The sequence below is a fragment of the Ambystoma mexicanum genome, chromosome 8 (assembly GCF_040938575.1).
Source record: "Ambystoma mexicanum isolate Mex_15411 chromosome 8, UKY_AmexF1_1, whole genome shotgun sequence".
Classification (NCBI taxonomy): domain Eukaryota; kingdom Metazoa; phylum Chordata; class Amphibia; order Caudata; family Ambystomatidae; genus Ambystoma; species Ambystoma mexicanum.
Genome location: NC_090929.1, coordinates 1,259,805,986 through 1,259,825,770, shown reverse-complemented (window position 1 = coordinate 1,259,825,770; position 19,785 = coordinate 1,259,805,986). Strand labels below are relative to the sequence as shown.

The 19,785-nt window shown below is 52.1% G+C and overlaps 1 protein-coding gene across 2 annotated transcripts in view; it reads left to right on the top strand.

Moving 5' to 3' along the window:
* BTAF1 (B-TFIID TATA-box binding protein associated factor 1) overlaps positions 1-19,785 on the top strand; it is a 2,675,064-nt gene that overhangs the window by 2,389,238 nt on the left and 266,041 nt on the right. For both annotated transcript variants that reach the window (XM_069611378.1, XM_069611379.1), the window contains one exon: positions 8,921-9,073. In XM_069611378.1, the coding sequence (XP_069467479.1) occupies positions 8,921-9,073 (153 nt within the window). The remainder of the gene's footprint in view (positions 1-8,920; positions 9,074-19,785) is intronic.

Genomic DNA, 19,785 nt, shown 5'->3' with positions numbered 1-19,785 from the left:
CTCCCGTCGGGGGATCCTGAACCGGGACCTTCTGGTGTTCCCCCACCCAAGAAAAGGAGGATTCACCCTCCACCTCCTTTTCAGCCGTCGCGCCCCGTCCAGCCCTCCTCCCCGTCCACCCGAGGGGATGATACGGGGACTGACACGGCAGCGACGGGTACGGACGACGAGGTATACGACGAGGATCTACCGTCGTCACCTCCCACCAGGGCTTCTCCGCCCGACGAGATTGGATCGTTCCACTCCATGATCGCCAGGGCATCCGAGCTTTTCCAACTCTGCCCTGAGGAGAAGAAAAGAAGGATTCCTTTATCAACGGCGCGAGGCCAAGAGGATGACGGTCCTCGCGGTGCCTCTACTGGGCGACATTTGGGATGAGGGCCTTGCCCTCCTCAAGAACCCTTCCACGATGCCAGCTAAAAGAGACCGGTACGAGAAGAAGTACCGGGTCCCGGACGCGGCCCCCCTGTGCCTCCGGGCGCAGCCTACCCCGGACTCCGTCGTCTCCGCGGCGGCCAGGAAGAAAGCGGGGGGGGGGGGGTGCGGCCTCCACATCGACTTCCCCACCGGACGGCGAGGGAAAGAAATTGGACGCTATGGGACGCAGGATCATCTCGTCGGCAGCGACGACGATTAAAGCGGCCAACGCCTTGGCTATCGTGGCCCGCTACGACAGGGAGCTATGGTACAAACTGGCTCCCCTGCTGGACTTCCTACCGGACGACAAGAGGGCGGATGCCCTGGAGATCCTACAGGAAGGTGAGGTGGCGTCGGACCACGCCATCACTATTGCGACGGACATCGCCGACACTGGGTTTCGCCAGTTGGGCAACGGCATGTGCCTTAGGCGGCATGGATGGCTCAAGGCTACGGACTTCCATCAAGACGTACAGACCAGAGTCCTGGACATGCCGTTCGATGGGAACAACCTGTTTGGGAAAACAGTGGACGATTCCCTTCAGGCCATTAAAGCGGACACTGAGACGGCCCGGGTCCTTGGGGTTCTGCAGCAACGACGGACGCCCTTTCGGAGCAGCGGAGGCAAGGGCGCCTCCAAAGGTTCCGGCGGCGGTTTCTCCACCTACCGTCAAGCGGCCCGCTCGTCGTCTCAGGAGGCCTACAGAGGACGAGGCAAGTCTGGCGGACCCCGCCGTCGTCGCCAAGGAGGTCAAGGCGGCAAAGCCTTGTCGAAACAGGATTGAACCGGCCGTGGGGTCGGGCCCCCACTGATGCACCCCGGTGGGAGGCCGGCTGGCGAGCTTCGTCAGCGTGTGGGAGTCCATCTCCACCGACCGTTGGGTGCTGGACGCCTTAGCCAGGGGCCACGCGCTCGAGTTTCAAAGAAGGTGCCCGCGCGTCCCCCCCGTGGCCAGGAAAGAGCTTCACGTCCCTCAGCTTCTCCTGGAGGTAAGGGCGATGCTCAGGAATGGCGCCATTGAGCTCGTCCCAAAGAGGCTTCAGGGCTCCGGAGTTTACTCGAGATACTTCCTCGTGAAGAAGAAGACGGGAGGATGGCGCCCCATCCTAGACCTGCGACGTCTGAACAAGTTCATCAAGGCGCAGAAGTTCCGGATGGTCACCCTCCAGCACGTCCTGGGTCAGCTGGAGGAAGGAGACTTCCTGTCGTCGTTGGATTTGGAGGATGCCTACTTCCATATTCCCATCCTAAAGGGGCACCGAAAATTCCTCAGGTTTGTGGTCCAAGGGCGTCACTCCAGTTCAAAGCCCTCCCCTTCGGACTACGGTCGGCACCCAGGGTATTCACCAAGTGCCTTGCACCGGTGGCGGTGCAGCTGCGCCGCGAGGGGATCCACGTCTACCCCTATCTGGACGACTGGCTCATCCGAGCCAAGACGAGGGAGCTCGCCGTGGTTCACACGGCAAGGACCGTCCAACTTCTCACGGACCTGGGATTCTCCGTGAACTACGCCAAATCCCACCTGGTACCCGCGCAAGACGCTCTGTTTCTGGGAGCGAGGCTCAACACAGTGTCCCTTCTGGCCTCCCCATCGGAGGAGAGGACCAGGACCATCCTGGGCAAGGTGCAGCGGATGTTGGTGGCCGACGCGGCCAAGGTGAGGTCCATCAAGTCCCTCCTCGGAATGATGTCTTCTTGAATCTACCTCATTCCCATGTGCAGGCTCCGGATGCGCCCGTTGCAGGAGTTCCTGGACGCGCGTTGGATCCAAACGACGGGCGGCTTCGAGGAGAGGATCACACTCGACGAGAGTTTCCGCCGAGCGGTCCGGTGGTGGGGCACCCGCGCGCATCTGACGGCGGGCATGGACTTCCAGACCCTAGACCACCAGGAGACAGTGACCACGGATGCCTCCCTGGAAGGGTGGGGAGCGCACACCGAAAATCTGCACGCGAGAGGCCTTTGGCTCCCGACGGAGAAGTCCCTCCATATCAACGTCCTGGAGCTCCGTGCAGTGTTTTGGGCCCTCAGGTCCTTCCTTCCGTCCCTCAAGGGCAAGGTGGTGAGGATCTTCACCGACCACACCACCACCATGTTCTACATCAGTACCAGATCCCCAGCACTGTCCAAGGAGGCGCAGGACCTGTGGCATTGGGCCGTCACCCAAAGGATGTTTCTGGTGCCGTTTCATCTGGCAGGGATAAAAAACACCATCGCCGACTCACTCAGCAGGGAGCTGCGCTCGTGCCACGAGTGGGAACTACGGCAGGATCTAGTGGATCGCCTCTTCCGACGGTCGGGCATACCCCAGATCGACCTGTTCGCGACGGCGACGAACTCCAAGTGCCGGAGGTTCGCCAGCAGGTTTCCCCAGGCGAGGAGCATGGGCGATGCTTTCTCGTTCCCCTGGGAGGGCCTGTTCCTCTACGCGTTCCCTCCTTTGCCACTGCTAATCCGGCTTGTCAACCAGCTCAAGAGGTCACGGTGCAGGATGATCCTCGTCGCACCTGTGTGGCCGAGGCAGATATGGTTCCCGGACCTTCTGGACTTGTCAACGTCCCCGCCAATCAAGCTGCCGGTGGACGCGGATCTACTCTCCAGGGAAGGAGGCGCCATCCTCCACCACGACCTGAAATCGCTGAACTTGCAGGCCTGGCTCCTGCAGCGCGAGAGTTTGGAGGATACGACATACCGGCCGACTGCAGAGAGGTTCTTGCAAAGGCCAGGGCGTCCTCGACTCTTAAATGCTACGGACACAAATGGAAGAGGTTCTCTGTCTGGTGCCACGCACAGAAGATTAACCCTCTACGGATTACGGCTCCCCAGGTACTGCCGTACCTGCTGACGCTGGCCAAAGCTGGACTGGCACACGCGTCCATCAAGATTCATCTTGCTGCGATCTCCCGATACACCAGAACCACGGGGCGTGCTTGTGGTCTCATCGTCTGGTGAAAGAGTTCATGAAGGGACTGTTCAGATCGTTCCCGCCGGTGAAGGCTCCGGCCCCGGCGTGTGAGCTCAACGTGGTGCTGACCAAGCTCATGGGACCTCCGTCGAGCCTCTGCACTCGGCCCCATTGAAGATTCTGTCGTGGAAAACAGCGTTTCTTGTGGCCATCACCTCCGCACGACGGGTGGGAGAGATCCAGGCCCTTTCCTGCAAGGCCCCGTACTTGACTTTTCACGACACGAGGGTAGTGCTCAGGACGCACCCCTCCTTCATGCCCAAGGTACCGTCGGACTTCCATCTCAACGAACCCTTGGTGTTGCCTGTGTTCTTCCCGTCGCCTTCGTCGCCGTCTGAGAGGACTTTGCACTCGCTGGATGTGGCTAGAGCGCTGAAGTTCTACGTGGACCGCACGAAGTGTTTTCGGAAGACGTCACAACTCTTTGTGAACTTTGGACCTGTCAATCAGGGGAAGGCTCTCTCGAAGGCTTCCATTTCCAGATGGCTCTCCAGCTGTATCATGTACTGTCATCGGTTGGCAAACCGACCGCTGCCTGGCCGTCCGAGAGCCCATTCCACCAGAGCAATTGCAGCTACCACGGCGTTCCTTTCTGGTGTGCCCCTGCTGGACATATGTAGGGCTGCTACGTGGAGGTAGACACACACCTTCACGAAATTCTACTGCGTCGATCGGGATTCCAGGGAGGAGTCCAGGGTCGGCCAAGCAGTGCTGCGCAACCTGTTCGCCTGAGGTGAGCCTGGTGAGGAGGTAAGATGCTTAATGTTGAGTTGATGTAATGCTTAATGTTGAGCCTTTGCCACCTCCCGTGGTTGTGCATGTGTGTACTGCTATGTATTCTTTATTCATGAGCATGTGAATCCATGCCAGACCCCATGCTGGAGAAGGAACAAGTTACTTACCTGTAACTGTTGTTCTCCAGCATGGGTCTGGCATGGATTCACATGCGAACCCTCCCGCCTACCCCTCTGCGGCTCTTCACTTGGTCATACTGCCACTTCACGTGCTTCCAAATCTGAAGATGGCTGCCAGAGGCGGTGCTTAGGTAGAGGGCAGTCATTGGCTGTGGTCAGTATGACGCAGAGACCAGTGATTGGTTACTACTACGAAAGACAGATCAGAAACGAAACTGATACTGGTTTTTTCTTTACCGAGGATTCCCAGCCTGACGACGGGGAATATTCATGAGCATGTGAATCCATGCCAGACCCATGCTGGAGAACAACAGTTACAGGTAAGTAACTTGTTCCTTCCTTCTCAAATCCCACCTCCAACTCGGGGTACTGCACGCTAGTCTATGCACAGCATGTGATTCTAAGCAGATTAACAAGCATCAGAACAGGAAACATGCATTACTTACCGTAAAAGCATTTCTGATCATTGTATCTGCTTGGATTTACATGCGCCCACCCTTCTTCCCCGCCCGGATGGTAGGAACATAGACGCCTTACTACTTTCTCTTTTTCTGTACTCTCTCACGAAAGTCATAAGGCTCCCTCACGGCAGACAAAAATACAATCGGAGGGACCTCGACGTGTGAGGGATCTTAGGTAACACTACACGTTATGTAGGGATAGTGTTACAGGCACGCCTATGTCTACGTCCCCTTTCGATTCTCGAAAGACCAGATGCAATACTATGCGGTTACCACAGGATGTCGGACATGTGCACAGCATGTGAATCTAAGCAGATACAATCCTCCGAATTCTTTTACGGTAAGTAATGCATGTCATTCCACAGCGCAAAAAACCTCAATCTCAGCGCAATACAATTACATGGTATTGAACTGTTGCATGGGTGGCAATATGACCCACTGAGCCTTTCCAAGATGTTTGACCAGACAAACAGTCTATGTTGGAGGGAATGCTGGCCTGCTGCAGACTACTGGCACATGTGTTGGACCTGCCTGAAAATGCACATTTTCTGGAGCGAGGTGCTGGCATGGATCAGGAGCATACAAGGGGTCCCCAGGAGCGTAGACCCGAGGCTAGTGCTCTTCGGACTGTAAGAGGAAGAAGGGCAATTGGCAAAAGTGCTGCACATGACCCAATTCTTGCTGTTCGCTGCCAGGGTCTGCCTCACAATACAGTGGAAGGCAAAGAACCTCCCCTCGGAACAGACCTGGATCAGGAAGGCCAGAGAGCTTTATGAAATGGAAAACATTACAGGGGCCCTTCACGGTCTGTCACCGAGTAGAGAAATAGAATGGGTGCCTTTTCTAGAAGCATATAAGAGCCCGGGGACCAGGGGGATGACGGATCCCGCCCATGCTCCGTGAAGCCCACACTCATTCTTTCACTGGTGCTCCACAATGTCCCACAAAAGGGGAGGGGGGATGTTAGGGAGAATTCTCATTCAATGGCTAATTTCCCTTACCTATAGAGTCCCCCAGCAACTTTGCTGGATTTGAAGGGTTTGTTTCTTTTTACCTGCTAAGAGTGAGACTCTTTTTCCCACTCTTAAGCATTTTTGCTATGTGTATTCTAGGCTATTTTTGTTTTTAATGCCTATGGGATTGTCTCTCCCCCATAGGAACCATCTTTATTCACATGTGTTACACAGCACCCTCAGTGCAGTGACACGGGGGTGTCGTAGCGACCCGCAAACATAGACTCCATACCCTGGGACTGACTACTGTCTCCCAGGGAATGTAAAGTCCCCATTGACTTTACTAGTCAATTTTTATGAACTTAACTAGTACAACCCATCTTACTATGGAGGTGCTGGGAGGGGTTAATAGTTTTTCCCCTATGTTCATTTTCGAGGGGGTACCTTAAAGTCCCCCTCTCTAAAGTTTCTGGTTGGTGGCAGTGGTTACTACCATAAATATTCGACCGCAAATATTTCTCTATGGGATTTTCCCATTGTTCTAGGTTACCACTTTTTCTGACAGCCTCTAACATACCGCCGGTGCATTTTAATATTAACTTTGCTCCGGTAGATTTTATTTGCCAGAACCTTAATACAACTTCTTTCTCGTGTCTTTCTCTACAATCCTAACCCAGGTCGGGGATCCTTTGTTCGCCCATTTGGCGGGCTTCTGACCAGAAGCCCTCTTCCCTGCGCCACTGAGTCTGGGGTGGGTCCTTTGTGTGGGAGGGGGAGTAGCACCCCTGGACAGGGTTGCCTCCGCAACCCATGTCACACTCTATCCTGATAAGCTGGAGGGTCTCCCGCCATGATGCCCACTCTGTGTGAGTGACAGCTAGGTTGTATGAATGGGGATCTTTTTGCATAAAAGCAGGGTCCTGAGGACTGGAAGAGCAAGACGTCGCCACTGGAACTAAGAAGCCGAAGAGGAGAGAAGCTAAAGACATCTGCAACGACTGAACCACAGGTGAAGCCCTGCTGCAGCGTCTCACCACTTTTCTCCACACGACGAGAGGCGATCTTCATCTGAAAGATCCTTATTCCCTTGAGCTGGTGGGGCCAACCAGTTTGCCAATCGCCTTCCCGAACCTGCTGTGGTCGAATCGCCAGTGCCCTGGACTTGGAGACCGGATACCCAGGCAGCTATCGACCCGGACGACGATTAAAAGGAGCGTACTTTTTAAACTTGGTTTGGCAGCACCGCGGCTGGTTTCATCCCTGGGTAGTGCAGTACCTCGAACCTTCCTCCACGACGAGAGCCTCTTCCTCTGCTGGACCCCTCGAACTGCAGGAACTACCAGGAACAACCGCCACCGCAGGAGCCACTTCTTCACTTTAAAGGTACATTGTTCGCCAGGCCGCCCTTTATTCGCGGTAGCACTAAATGTGTTTTAAATCCTTTAACTACCTGTTGGGTTGGCCGCCCCCATCTCTTAACATTGTCTTTCGCCCTCTGCATCCACCTTTTCAATATTGTTAACCAAAGATTTGACTGCAGCTACAAAAACATTTTGCTTCTGGGCCCTGGCCCTGTACCACTGACTCTGGCACAGGCCTACTGCCTCTGGCTTTATTTGTTAAATCTTCCTTCTCGAGATTGATTCTCCATTCGAACTGTATGGTTCACCCTGTTCTTATAACTACTCTTTCCTTCCCACTGTTTAATCTTGTAAAATGCCATTTTGCTCAGTTTTCATTTAAATACTGCTAATACTTAGAAGTGTATAAAATAAATATATAACTACTTTTTAATACAAAGCTTTGGTCAGTGTTTGCTTGTACCATAGTACAGTAGACCTATCGTGTAAACCCTGAATACTGCTCATCTCCCTCTTGAGATAAGTCTGACTGCTCAGCCACAGCTACCAACTAAATCTTTGTGGTACAGACTGATACCAAAGGGGATTTATTGCTCTCACCCGTAGTCTTAACCTAGTGTAGTGCTCCCTTAGGGAACTGCACATGATTCTGCCTAACACAGGAGGGGAAGGGGGGGGGGGTTCACAGTTGTAATTATGGTTTAAGTCTTTGTTAACTGCTTTTCAGTGTTGCAGAGGGTTCCCAGACTGATGATGGGGAATACTCACACAGCATATTATTCTATGTAAGATACCAATGCTAGAGAACATGAGTTACAGGTAATTAACTTATTCCTTCTGATGTTCTTGCCACCATTGTCCCTGAACTGTTGAAGTGCTCTGTACTAGGCGATATGCAGTGTTACTTGACTAGAGGACTGACCGAGGCAGCGCTATATTGTGGAGTGGGGTGCTCAAAAGGGAAAAGAATAGAAAGGTCATTAGAGCCTTTGTGTAGCTGGGTGCCCCCTGCCTGTAGTAGTGTCCCTCCTCTACCTCCAGTAGAGCGGTTTGGGCACCCTACCCATAACAGAGTAGCTTCCCCTCTCCTGCCCTTAGCCTAGATGCTTGCTTCACTCTCCCTGCCTGTACTGGAGAGGGTCCGTTTTCCGCCCCATGCCTTTACTTTGGTGGCTTGGATTCTGCCCCCAAGGAGGCAGCTAACACCCCCCATTTCCTTGCCCATTATAGAGCAGCTTCACCACCCCTTTGCACCCACCCTTAATGGAGCGGTCATAGCCCTTTCTGCCCTTCAGTCCCCTTAGTAAAGTACTGAGCCCCCCCCCCATTGTGGAGCCCTCCTGCCGGTCCTTAATGGAGTGGCTAGGCCCTCCCACTTTTAATGGATAAGCTTGGCCACCTCCCCCTCATTGCTCTAAATAGTGGCTTGGCCTCCCTCCCTGCCATTAAGGGCATTCCTTGGCCCCCTCCACTTCACTGCCCTTATGTGAAAGCAGGTCAAGGGTACAAATGCTTAACTGTGTCAAATGCAACTTACATCCCTATTGTACCAGGGTTCATATCACCCCGTCGTCCTCCTTTTGCCCGATATTCTCTTTCCAGAAAGCCAACTAAAACATGCAGTGAATACCATGTTGGACAGACACCTCTTCGAAAACACCTAAATGATTCTAGTGTTAGACTGGAAGAATGGTTTGACCCTCAACTCTGGATCAAACAAAGCGTACTGAGTTCTTTGTTTTATAGTTATCTTCTAACGTAAGCAGCTAGTAACTCTTGGTTGAACTGTTTGAATGTGTTCACACTTTTTGCAATATTTCATTTGATTATTATAATTTGTTTTTTTAGGCACTTCAATATTTACGTAAATTATGCAATCATCCAGCACTAGTTTTGACAACTCAGCATCCAGAATACAAGCGAATCACTGAGCAGCTGATTGCTCAGAGTTCTTCCCTGCGTGATCTCAGACATGCCCCAAAATTGTCTGCTTTGAAACAAGTAAGTATTTTGAATGTTTTCTTTGTTTACCTTTTTGATACACACAGTATGTTTTTAATGAAGTAGGCATGTTATTGAAAAGCATGTTAATGCATTTCATATCGATACTAGTGTCTTGTAAGTTCCAGTTTTGTTTCCAAAACATTTTATTGAATTCAACAAGAGACCAAACCACACCCAGTTCGAGGATGCAATAGCAAATCCCCCAACAAATACACAAATGAAAAATCAATGTCCCTCCCCGACAATAAAAAAACCTGTTTAAAAGTAATTTTAGAATCCTCACTGAATGTAAAGACACATAGCCATCACCTAACACTCATACCCGAAGAAGAGGGATATCGGAGGGTGAGATCTGTAGGGGAAGGGAAAGCCTCAATAATATAAAAAAAAGTATCTTCTTTGGTAGAGCTCCCAGGTACCCCAAAGAAGGAGCCACACTTGATACAGATCCAGACACACCAGTTTGATGTGGTAAAATATTGCATTCCATAAGTGTCCATCTAAGTCCTACTCCTGCGTCCTGTCCCCATTCCTCCATACTGTATGGGCTTCCCTCCCTAGGGACGGGAAACAGAACCTTTTTCACCAGAATATTGTCTTCCCCTTTAAATTTAGAGGCACGCGGGGGCGTGGCCCTGGGAGCATGCAGTTGCCTTACTCCGCCCACCAAGTCACTCCCCGGGCCTCCCGATCGCGCAGCTGGGGGGATGCAAGGCTCTGGTCCCTGAGGGGTTTAGCTCTAACACGAAGTGTAAACCCGAGGGGGCGCCTAAGCGCTTTTCCACACTACCGGCGACATGGCCGAGGGCACTCTCCCTGCACCTCAGGCAAGGGCCTGGGAGGCAATGTCCGAGCCTTCGCTGTCAAGCAAGCTTGCAGAGACTGGTCCCAGTACGACAGTCGTCATGCAGCAAGCACGTGGCGCGGTACCAGATAAAATGGCGGCGCATCCTGAACCTCTGCCTTCCAGTGCGCAGGCATCGGAACTCGCACCTAGGTGGGATTGGTCTACACTGTTCACTTGGTCCACCGCATACCCAACTGTTTCCAGGCAAGTCGCGGTTAGAGCTCACCAACAGGTGCAAGTCCAGGGACCCGCACCCATGCAAGTAAGCTCCTCACCAGCATGCCAGGGCAGGTTCTACAAGAAGTTCCTCACGCTGATGACGTCGCCTCAAATGGGCACCATACTTGGGGAGTGGGGGGGGGAAGAATCATCCAAGTCATCCATCCGGCACCCAGTCAACCGCCTGCAGTTGTTCATACACAAATGCCAGCGCTGGTACAGGTTCCTGCGATACCCCCGGCACAGGTCGTCACGGCAGCTCCACCCTGGCGCAGTCAGCGGCGCTGCCCATCGCCACGGCACAAGCACCTACTGCAGCCTCCAGCACTCCACCAGCAGGCCCTGATCGCAGGACACAGCTGGGGACACGGACGATGAGGAAGATCAATAGACGACCTCTTCAGCTCGGGCTTTCCATGAAAGACTGGCTGGTGTGGTGGAATGCTTGTTGATCCCGCTGCCACAGGGTGAGCAACCAGAGGCGGGGGTCTTTGCTGAGGTGCTTACCATCCGGTCAACCACGGAAATGGGCATCCCATTGCAGAAGGATGTTGAGTCATTGGCAAAGAAGGGCTGGGTTGAACCACTCTACGCAGCCTACGAACAAGTGCCTGGATGCCAAATTTCTGCAGGCAGAGGGGGACTCCTCATGCTGGCGGTGCAACCCGCAACCCCACTCTTCGGTTATAGCAGCAGCCTCTAGCCACAATCCTCCACTGCTACACCTACTTCGGCCTTCCTAGGAAAAAAGAAAAACTCCTAGAGGTCTATGGCAAATAGATATACTCTAATGCTATGCTAAACTTGCGCCAGGCTAGGTGCAGTATACCAAAAGCTATGGCGGGAGATTGCAGAGTTCCTTCCTGAACTTACGGCCCACAGTCTGGCGAGATTCAAGACAGGCCTGGCAGAGGCTAAAATAGTAGGCCAGGGCATCATGGAGTCGACAGTGGCAAACATAGACACCACAGGCAGGGCTATTTGTGTCTCCACCGACATGAGGACGACGGCTTGGCTTAAGGCAACTGAGTTTAACCCTGACGTGCAGGAGCGCATTCTCGACCTGCCATTCAAGGGGGGGGGGCATGTTTCATTCAACTACAGACCAGAAGCTTGATAAAATGAAAAACCGCCCCTGTCAATTTTAACTCTTGTCTGCTCCCGAGACCTATAGCCAGAGTCACCCACGCTCTGACAGAGGTCGTACCTTCGGTGGCTTTAGGGGCTTTCAGGAGTGCGGTTCTAGGCAGCCGGACAGGTTGCCCAGCCAGCACTGACGCAAGCAGCACAAATCGTAGAACAAGGAGTTCTTCCAGTCCCCCCCTCCCAGGCACGAGCCTCAGATGGAAATACAGTGACGGTGCCATCCAGATCCAAAGTTCTCCAGTGGGGGGCAGGCTTGTCCTTCACATTCATTCCTGGCGGGCATGGTTCGTGGACCCATTAATTCTCTCTGTGGTTTCCTCAGGCTTCTGCCTGCTTTTACCTCCATTTCCTCTTTCCTTCCCCCCCCCCCCCCATTCCCACAGATGGGGATGGCAACTCTTCTGGCGGAGATCCGCTCGCTCATAGCAACTCAGGCGTTGGAGGTTCCAGCCTCACAGCGAGGCATGGGCTTCTATTCCTGTATCTTTTCCACCAGGCGCTGCAGGTGAGCTGATCCATCGGAGGACCCTCCTGGGCCTCTGTTTGGACTAATTTCGTTCCTGGTTTGGGCCCCCTGCCCCTGCCTGCATCCCTCTTTCCCCACTGCTTCCCAGCTTGGCCTCCTCCTTCCTCCCGCCCCTCAGCCCATCCCCGGTCCCTTATTGGCTGATTTCAAAGAGCCATCCGAGGCTCGTATCGAGCCTGCTCACCGCTGCTGCCTTTTCCACCAGGCGCTGCAGGTTAGCTGATCCATCGGAGGACCCTCCTGGGCCTCTGTTTGGACTAATTTCGGGCCTGGTTTGGGCCCCCTGCCCCTGCCTGCATCCCTCTTTCCCCACTGCTTCCCAGCTTGGCCTCCTCCTTCCTCCCGCCCCTCAGCCCATCCCCGGTCCCTTATTGGCTGATTTCAAAGAGCCATCCGAGGCTCGTATCGAGCCTGCTCACCGCTGCTGCCTTTTCCACCAGGCGCTGCAGGTGAGCTGATCCATCGGAGGACCCTCCTGGGCCTCTGTTTGGACTAATTTCGTTCCTGGTTTGGGCCCCCTGCCCCTGCCTGCATCCCTCTTTCCCCACTGCTTCCCAGCTTGGCCTCCTCCTTCCTCCCGCCCCTCAGCCCATCCCCGGTCCCTTATTGGCTGATTTCAAAGAGCCATCCGAGGCTCGTATCGAGCCTGCTCACCGCTGCTGCCTTTTCCACCAGGCGCTGCAGGTGAGCTGATCCATCGGAGGACCCTCCTGGGCCTCTGTTTGGACCAATTTCGGGCCTGGTTTGGGCCCCCTGCCCCTGCCTGCATCCCTCTTTCCCCACTGCTTCCCAGCTTGGCCTCCTCCTTCCTCCCGCCCCTCAGCCCATCCCCGGTCCCTTATTGGCTGATTTCAAAGAGCCATCCGAGGCTCGTATCGAGCCTGCTCACCGCGGCCCTCGCGGGCTAAGAGTCAGCATTGCAGGCTTCCCCTGCTCAGTTCAGCCTCCCCCTCCATCCTCCGGGCCCTGATTGGTCCACCTCCCCTTTATCCTCGACTTTCCCAGGGCAGCCCTCTGCCCGGCAGCCCCTGCGGCGAAGGGCCGCAAGGCCAAGGGCGGCTCCAACAGAGGCGGCTCCAGGAAGTGTCAGCAGGTGTCCGCAGGGGAAGCCAAGGAAGCCACCAGACACCATCAAAACCGTAAGTGTTGGCTTGGGTGAAGGGTAGAGCAATTACTCTACTCCAGAAAGCTCCTGCCACTCTAACCTACATTTCAATGGCCTGCAGTATAATGTCAACCAGTGATTGTTGGCATACGCCACACCTAGATGGAATCTCTAATAACCTCTCTGTGAAAGTTGAAATTAGAAGTGTTCCCACTCTCATTTAGAAGTGTTCCAATTGCATTCTAGAAGTGTACCCAATGGCATTTTAGAAATGCACCCAATTGCATTTAGAAGCGCACCCAATTGCATTTAGAAGTTGCGCCCATTAGCCTCCCTGAAACAGTTGAACTTAGAATTGTTCCCAATTGCATTTAGAAGTGTACCCATTGTCATTCAGAAGTATACCCAACTGCATTTAGAAGTGTACCCAATTGCATCTAGAAGCGTACCAAATTGCAGTTAGAAGTATACCCAATTGCTTAGAAGCACCAATTAGTTACTTGACTAGTTGAACGAAGAAGTGTGCCAAAAAAAGGTGGGTCACCGATCCTAGAACTACAATCAGAAAACCCTCCTAAATCAACCCAAAGCTCACACCAACCATGAGCGCACCAACTCCACCAGTGCCCGTCAGAAACTACACCCGTGGACCTCCTCCACTCTCCGATCTGCCCTCCTTCCCGCCCCCCGCCCTCCCAAGACAACCCACCCTCCTCCGCAATCCCTGCCAGCACCCTCTCTAAACACCAAGCCAGGGGGGCACGATGGCGTGCCACCCACCCCATGACCACTCATCTCCTGAACCACACCGCCACTCACCCCAATACCTCTCATCCCCTGAACCACACCGCCGACCCGCCTGCACTGCCCATGCCCGCTCCCCTCACTACCACGCCCCACCCTGCAATCACCCACCCCCCGCCTTGCCATCTTACCCCTGCCACCTCCCCCCGCCCGACTGCACCCTTTCCCCTCCCTAAAAACTGCGCGCCTAGCCCTAGCGAGAACCGAAGCTGCCTCCCTCTCCCCCTCTGACCTCATGGAGTTGTGAATATTGGCCTGCGTCGCATCTAGATGGAATAATGCTAACCATACCACGAGTGAACCACAAAGACTAGCCTGCGCCAAATTTAGACAGAAATGTGACTGTTCGCATGTGCCACACCTAGATGGATTTTCAGAAATGTGATTGTTAGCATGTGCCACACTTGGATGGAATCTCGGGTTTGGCCTGCGCCAAATCTAGACAGAAATATGATCGTTAGCATATGCCACACTTAGATAGATTCTCAAGTTTTATGAATCTTAGCATGTCCACACTTAGATAGAATTATGAATGTTAGCATGCCCACTCTTAGATGGAATTGTGAATACTGGCATGTCCAAACCTAGATAGAATTGTGAATGTTAGCATGTCCACTCTTAGATAGAATTGTGAATGTTAGCATGTCCACACTTGGATGGAATTGTGAATGTTGCCATGTCCACTCTTGGATAGAATTGTGAATGTTAGCATGTCCACACTTAGATGGAGTTGTGAATATTGGCCTACGGCGCATCTAGATGGAATTGTGAATGTTAACATGTGAAAGATGCATTAAGAAAGTGTGCCCTATAGCCTCTCCATGAATTTAGAAATGTGCCCAATAGCCTCTCTGGTAAACTGAATTTAGAAGTGTACCCAAGATCCTCTGTGACAGTTGCATTTAGAAGTGTGCCCAATAGACACTCTGGAAAGGTGCATCTAGAAGTGTGCTCAATAACCTAGCTGTGATTTTAGTAGGGTTCCCAATAGACACTCTGTGAAAGTTGCGTTAGAAGTATGTCCAATATCCCCTTAGTGAAATTTAGAAGTGTACCCATAGCCCCTCTGAGAGTTGCATTTAGAAGTGTGCCCAATAGTCTCTCTAGGAAATCGAATTTAGAAGTGTTCCCAACAGCCTCTCTGAAAATTGACTTAATAGTACGCCCAGTAGACTCTCCGTAGAAAATGGAATTTAGAAATGCGCCCAATGGCATCGCTGTGAAGGTTGCATTTAGAAGTGTAACCAATACCCTCTGTGAAAGTTGATTATAGAAGTGTATCCAATAGACGCTCTGTAAAGTTGAATTTAGAAGTGTTCCCAACAGACGCTCTATAAAGTCGAATTTAGATGTGTTCCCAATAGCATCTGTGAAAGTTGACTATAGAAATGTATCCTATAGACACTCTGGAAAGTTGCATTTAGAAGTGTGCCCAATAGCCTCTATTAAACTGAATCTAGAAGTGTGCCCAATAGCCTCTCTGTGGAAAACTGTATTAAGAAGTGCGCCCAGTACCCTCTCTGGGAAAGTTGCATTTAGAAGTGTGCTCACTGAAAGAGCATATAACCGATCATACCACACCACCATGCTTACTCTCTCCTTACATCACCACTCAACTAGAACACAGAGATACTATGACACCATTCGGTATAACTGTTCTCATACCAACATTCCGCCGCTTACCCCACATGATTCTATGTAATCACTGCTGGTTCCACACCCCCAGCCAGGCGTTTTCCTCAGGCCTAACGCAGCCACATCCGTTCCGGATAAATCCTTCCAGAACGAACACATTCTCCTGATCTCTCAACCACCACACCTACCGCTAAGAAGCAGCTACTACACGAGTCCCGCACGAGCTGCACACATACCCGGTGCTCACACGCACCTTTTGACTCTCCCTACTCTCTCTACTGATCTGAACTTCGGTTCCCAAGGGCGTTCAACCTACAAGCGCCTTCAGACCATACCAATGGTATATAAGGCGCTATATAAGTGCAAAATAACAATAACAACAATAACAATATCTTTGCCATACAGAAAAAGAACCAGACTGGCCTGAGAGTTGTACTGGACCTTTCAACCTTGAAGATGGTTACCCCAGTGCTCCTAGCAGAGACACTTTGTGGGGGAGACTGGGTGTTCTCCCTGGATCTGAAAGATGCCTACCTGCAAGTCCCGATTTGGCGACCCCATCAATCCTTCCTCCGATTCAGGATCATGGGCTTTCATTTCCAATACCAAGGTCCTCCCTTTTAGCCTCAATTCGGCCTGAGGGTCTTTACAAGGTTAATTAATGCTGTGGCAGCCCTACTCGGGATGGAAGGCCCCAACCTTTATCCATACCTCGGCGACTGGCTTGTGCGAGCGGATTCCCCTGAGGGAGTACAACGCATGGCAGCCAGCCTAATGCACATGCTATTCGAATTGGGGTTCTCTATCAACCTCAAGAAATCATTTTCTTCCCACGCAGTCCTTAGCCTTCTTGGCACTAATTTGGGATACCATAGTGAAGAGGATCTGTTAGGCAGAAACCTGTGCAGTTCCCTTAGGGACCACTGCAAAAGATTTAAGACTTCAGGTGTTGGCAGTAAACCCACTTGGTAGCAGTCTGTACCACCCAGATTTACCTGGTAGCTGTGGCTGAGCAGTCAGACTTCTCTCAAGAAGAGTTAGGCAGTATCCAAAGTATACACAATAGGCACTCCGATACAACAATACAAGCAAACACTGACCAGAGCTTTGGTATCAAAGTATATAATTATTTAAAAACACACTGTTGAAAACACTCCAGCACTCTTATTGTAAAATATTCTAAACACAGTTACTATTATAATATATACACCTCTTTTTCCTTATCAGACAAGTCACTTGTAAAACACCACATATTTTCATACAGAGGTGAGCGCTTAACCTGATGGCACTCCAATAAGTTTGTGAGAAAGGGAGGGAAAAAGACAAAATATGGAAAGGTACACCACTCTAAGATTCAGGAACACTGTTAGCAAGGCAGAAGAGCAAAAGTCACTGGTGAGCCAAAGTCAAAAGGCTGGGCCCACTCTTTAGAGAGCAGAGCACAAATGCGCCCAAGATCACACAGTTACACTAGGCTTAGAAAGTCTTGCATAGGGTTCAAAAAGAGTTTAGAGAGGCTTAGGAAAGTTTAGCCAGGGTGTCCCAGGCTAACCCAGGTTCGAAAGCCGAGGGCTAAATCTACCCCGTACAGTCGGTAGCAAGGGAAGACAGGCGGGACACGGTACCTTAAGTGGGAAGGATCCTCCGGCAGTGGCAGTTGTTCCTGGTAGTGGGTGCAAGTTGCGTCGTCGTCCAGGGGAAGAGAAGATCTCGACTTGGAGGAAAGATGAAGGTTGTTGCACTACCAGGGCAGAAACCAGCCGCAGTGTTTTCCGGTTAAAGGTGGTACCTTTTGTTTCGCGGTCGTGGTAAAACGTGGTATCCCGGTTGCCGGGGTGCTTGACACAGGCAAGGCGGCCACGAGGTATGTCGAGAAGGCGAAAAGATGGTGAAACTGGTTATCCCTACCAGTCAAAGGAAGAAGACTCTCCGGCGGGAGATCTCCTCTGTCGTTGGGAAAAGTGGTGAGACAGTCCAGCAGGGCTCCACCGGTGGTAGTGTCGTGGCAGGTCGGCTCAGCTTCTCCCTCGTCGGATTCTTAGGTCCTGTGGCGACTTCTGAAGTTCCAGTCCCCAAAGCCCTGCTTTTATGCAGCAAACCCCCATTCACTCAGCCTAGCTGTCACTCAAACATGCTAAGTGGTGAGCCGGCCGGTAAAAATACCAACCGGAGAATTAATATTAATTAAATAAACCAGCGGTATGTTTGAGGCTACCGTAAATAATTAAATAAAGATAGTAGCCTAAAACAATGGGAAATCCCGTAGGAAAATATTTGCGGTTGAATATGAAAAGTCGTATCCACTGCCACCAGCCAAAACTCGATCAGGGGGGACGGAGACGTGCTCCCTCGACTAACAGACCCCAGGCAATCGAATTGCCCCAGCCAGTACGTCCACAATATGATGGTTTGTACTGGTTCTGTTCAGAATTTGACTAGTAAAGTCAATGGTGACTTTACATGCCCTGGGAGACAGTAGTCAGTCCCAGGGTATGGAGTCTATACTGGGGGGTCACTATGACACCCCTGTGTCACTGCACTGAGGGTGCTGTGTGACACATCACAAAAACACATGAAGCTCTATGGAGTAAAAGACACCATAGCTATTAAACACATCTAGATTCAAAGAAACGCTCCCAAACCATGTCCAAGTGTGAGGGTAAAAGAGTCTCACTCTTGGCAGGAGAAAAAAAATAAACCCCAAAAATCCAGCAAAGCTGCTGGGAGACTCATTAGGTTAGGAAATTCAGCCTAAACAGAGGATTCTCCCAAACAGGATCTTACCCTCGCAAGACAAGATCTCTGCAATCAAGAGGGCCACGGGATTAGGTCAGAGAATTAAACCACCAGTTTGTTAGATGGAGGGGTGGGGGCACAACTATTGGAGCATGCTGCCAAGCTCTACGGAAGAGACCCCGCAGAAGAACATAATTTAGGATGCCAGTTCCAAGGCACCACGCCGCAACGAGTGCACCCATGGGAGGAGGGGGGGTGGAGGGGGAGTACTTCGGAAGTGGTGGAGCCCGAGCAGAGGGGGGCTGGGTGGGGCTGGGCGTTTATTTATAGTTATAGGAGTTGTGTGGTTAGTTAGATTAGGAGATGGCACTGGGAGAGCAAGAAACATGACATGACCAGAACACGGCAGAGGTGGATTGAAAGAGTGAAAGAAGCTGCGTTCAAACCAGGGAGTCGAAGGAACATACAGAAGACGAGAGCCTGCACGCGACAGCCACGAGAGAGGGATACCGGGGAGGGGGAAAGACCAACACCATTGCAATGGGTGGGGGAGCAGTGGGACAGACCCGGAAGCACCGGGCACTGCACGGATAACAGCCCATGAGTCCATGGGAATGCAGGGGACACCGAACATAATGAACACATGGGCCAGGACACACTAAATATACTCACATGGAATGTCAGGGGACTAAACGCATATGTTAAAAGGTTAAAGGTCTACACCTGGTTGAATAAGGCAAGTCTGCATAGCGATGCTACAGGAGACGCATCTGACGGCGGAGAAACAAGCTAAGGTAGCCAAGAAATCGGGAGGCCAGGTGTACAGTTCAACGTACTCGAACTACAGGGGAGTGTTGACCTGGATTGCCCCGGGGACCCTGTTCCAGCTTCTAAAACAGGAAAGGGACACAGAGGGCAGAGTCCTGATCATACAGGGAATGCTGTAGAACCGGGAGGTGTTTGGTAAACACGTACGACCCTAACCACAACGTAAGAGAGTTTTTTAGAACACTCACACCCCGAATACTTCAATATAGAGATGTCGCAATCATTTGGGCTGCGGACTTCAACTGTACGCTGGACCCTCAGCTGGACAGGTCGGACACAAAGGATAGGAAACCAGCGCCGACGGCCAGAGCGTTACGGAGGATATTGGAGCAACTCGAGCTAGAGGCAGTCTGGAGGAAGGTACGTGTGGGCTGCAGGGCATACACGCACTACAGCACCTCACACGGGACATTCACCAGAATAGATTACCTGTTCACAGGCAAGGAACCACTGGGAGAATTTACCGGGGCACATATACATGCACGAATGCTATCTGACCATGCGCCCATTAGGGGCGACATGGGCACACATATACAGGAGGGCCCCTATACCCACATGGAGACTGAGAGCGGTAGCACTGTTAGACAGTGAGTTCCAGGAGCATAATCGGAACACGATAGATGATTATTTCACACATAACGTGGGGAGCGTGGATAGTACTGGGATGGTCTGGGAGGCATTCAAGGTGGTGGTAAGCGGGTGGCAATAGGGAAGGCGGGTGGTCTCAGGCGGGAGATTCTGGCTGACCTGGAGGGAACAGAAAGGGAGCTAGAAAGAGCAGAAATACGCGCAGGGGAGACTGGAACAGAACCGGTTGACCACACTGCCATGAGGCAGAAGTATATGGAGGGTTGGGAGAGGCT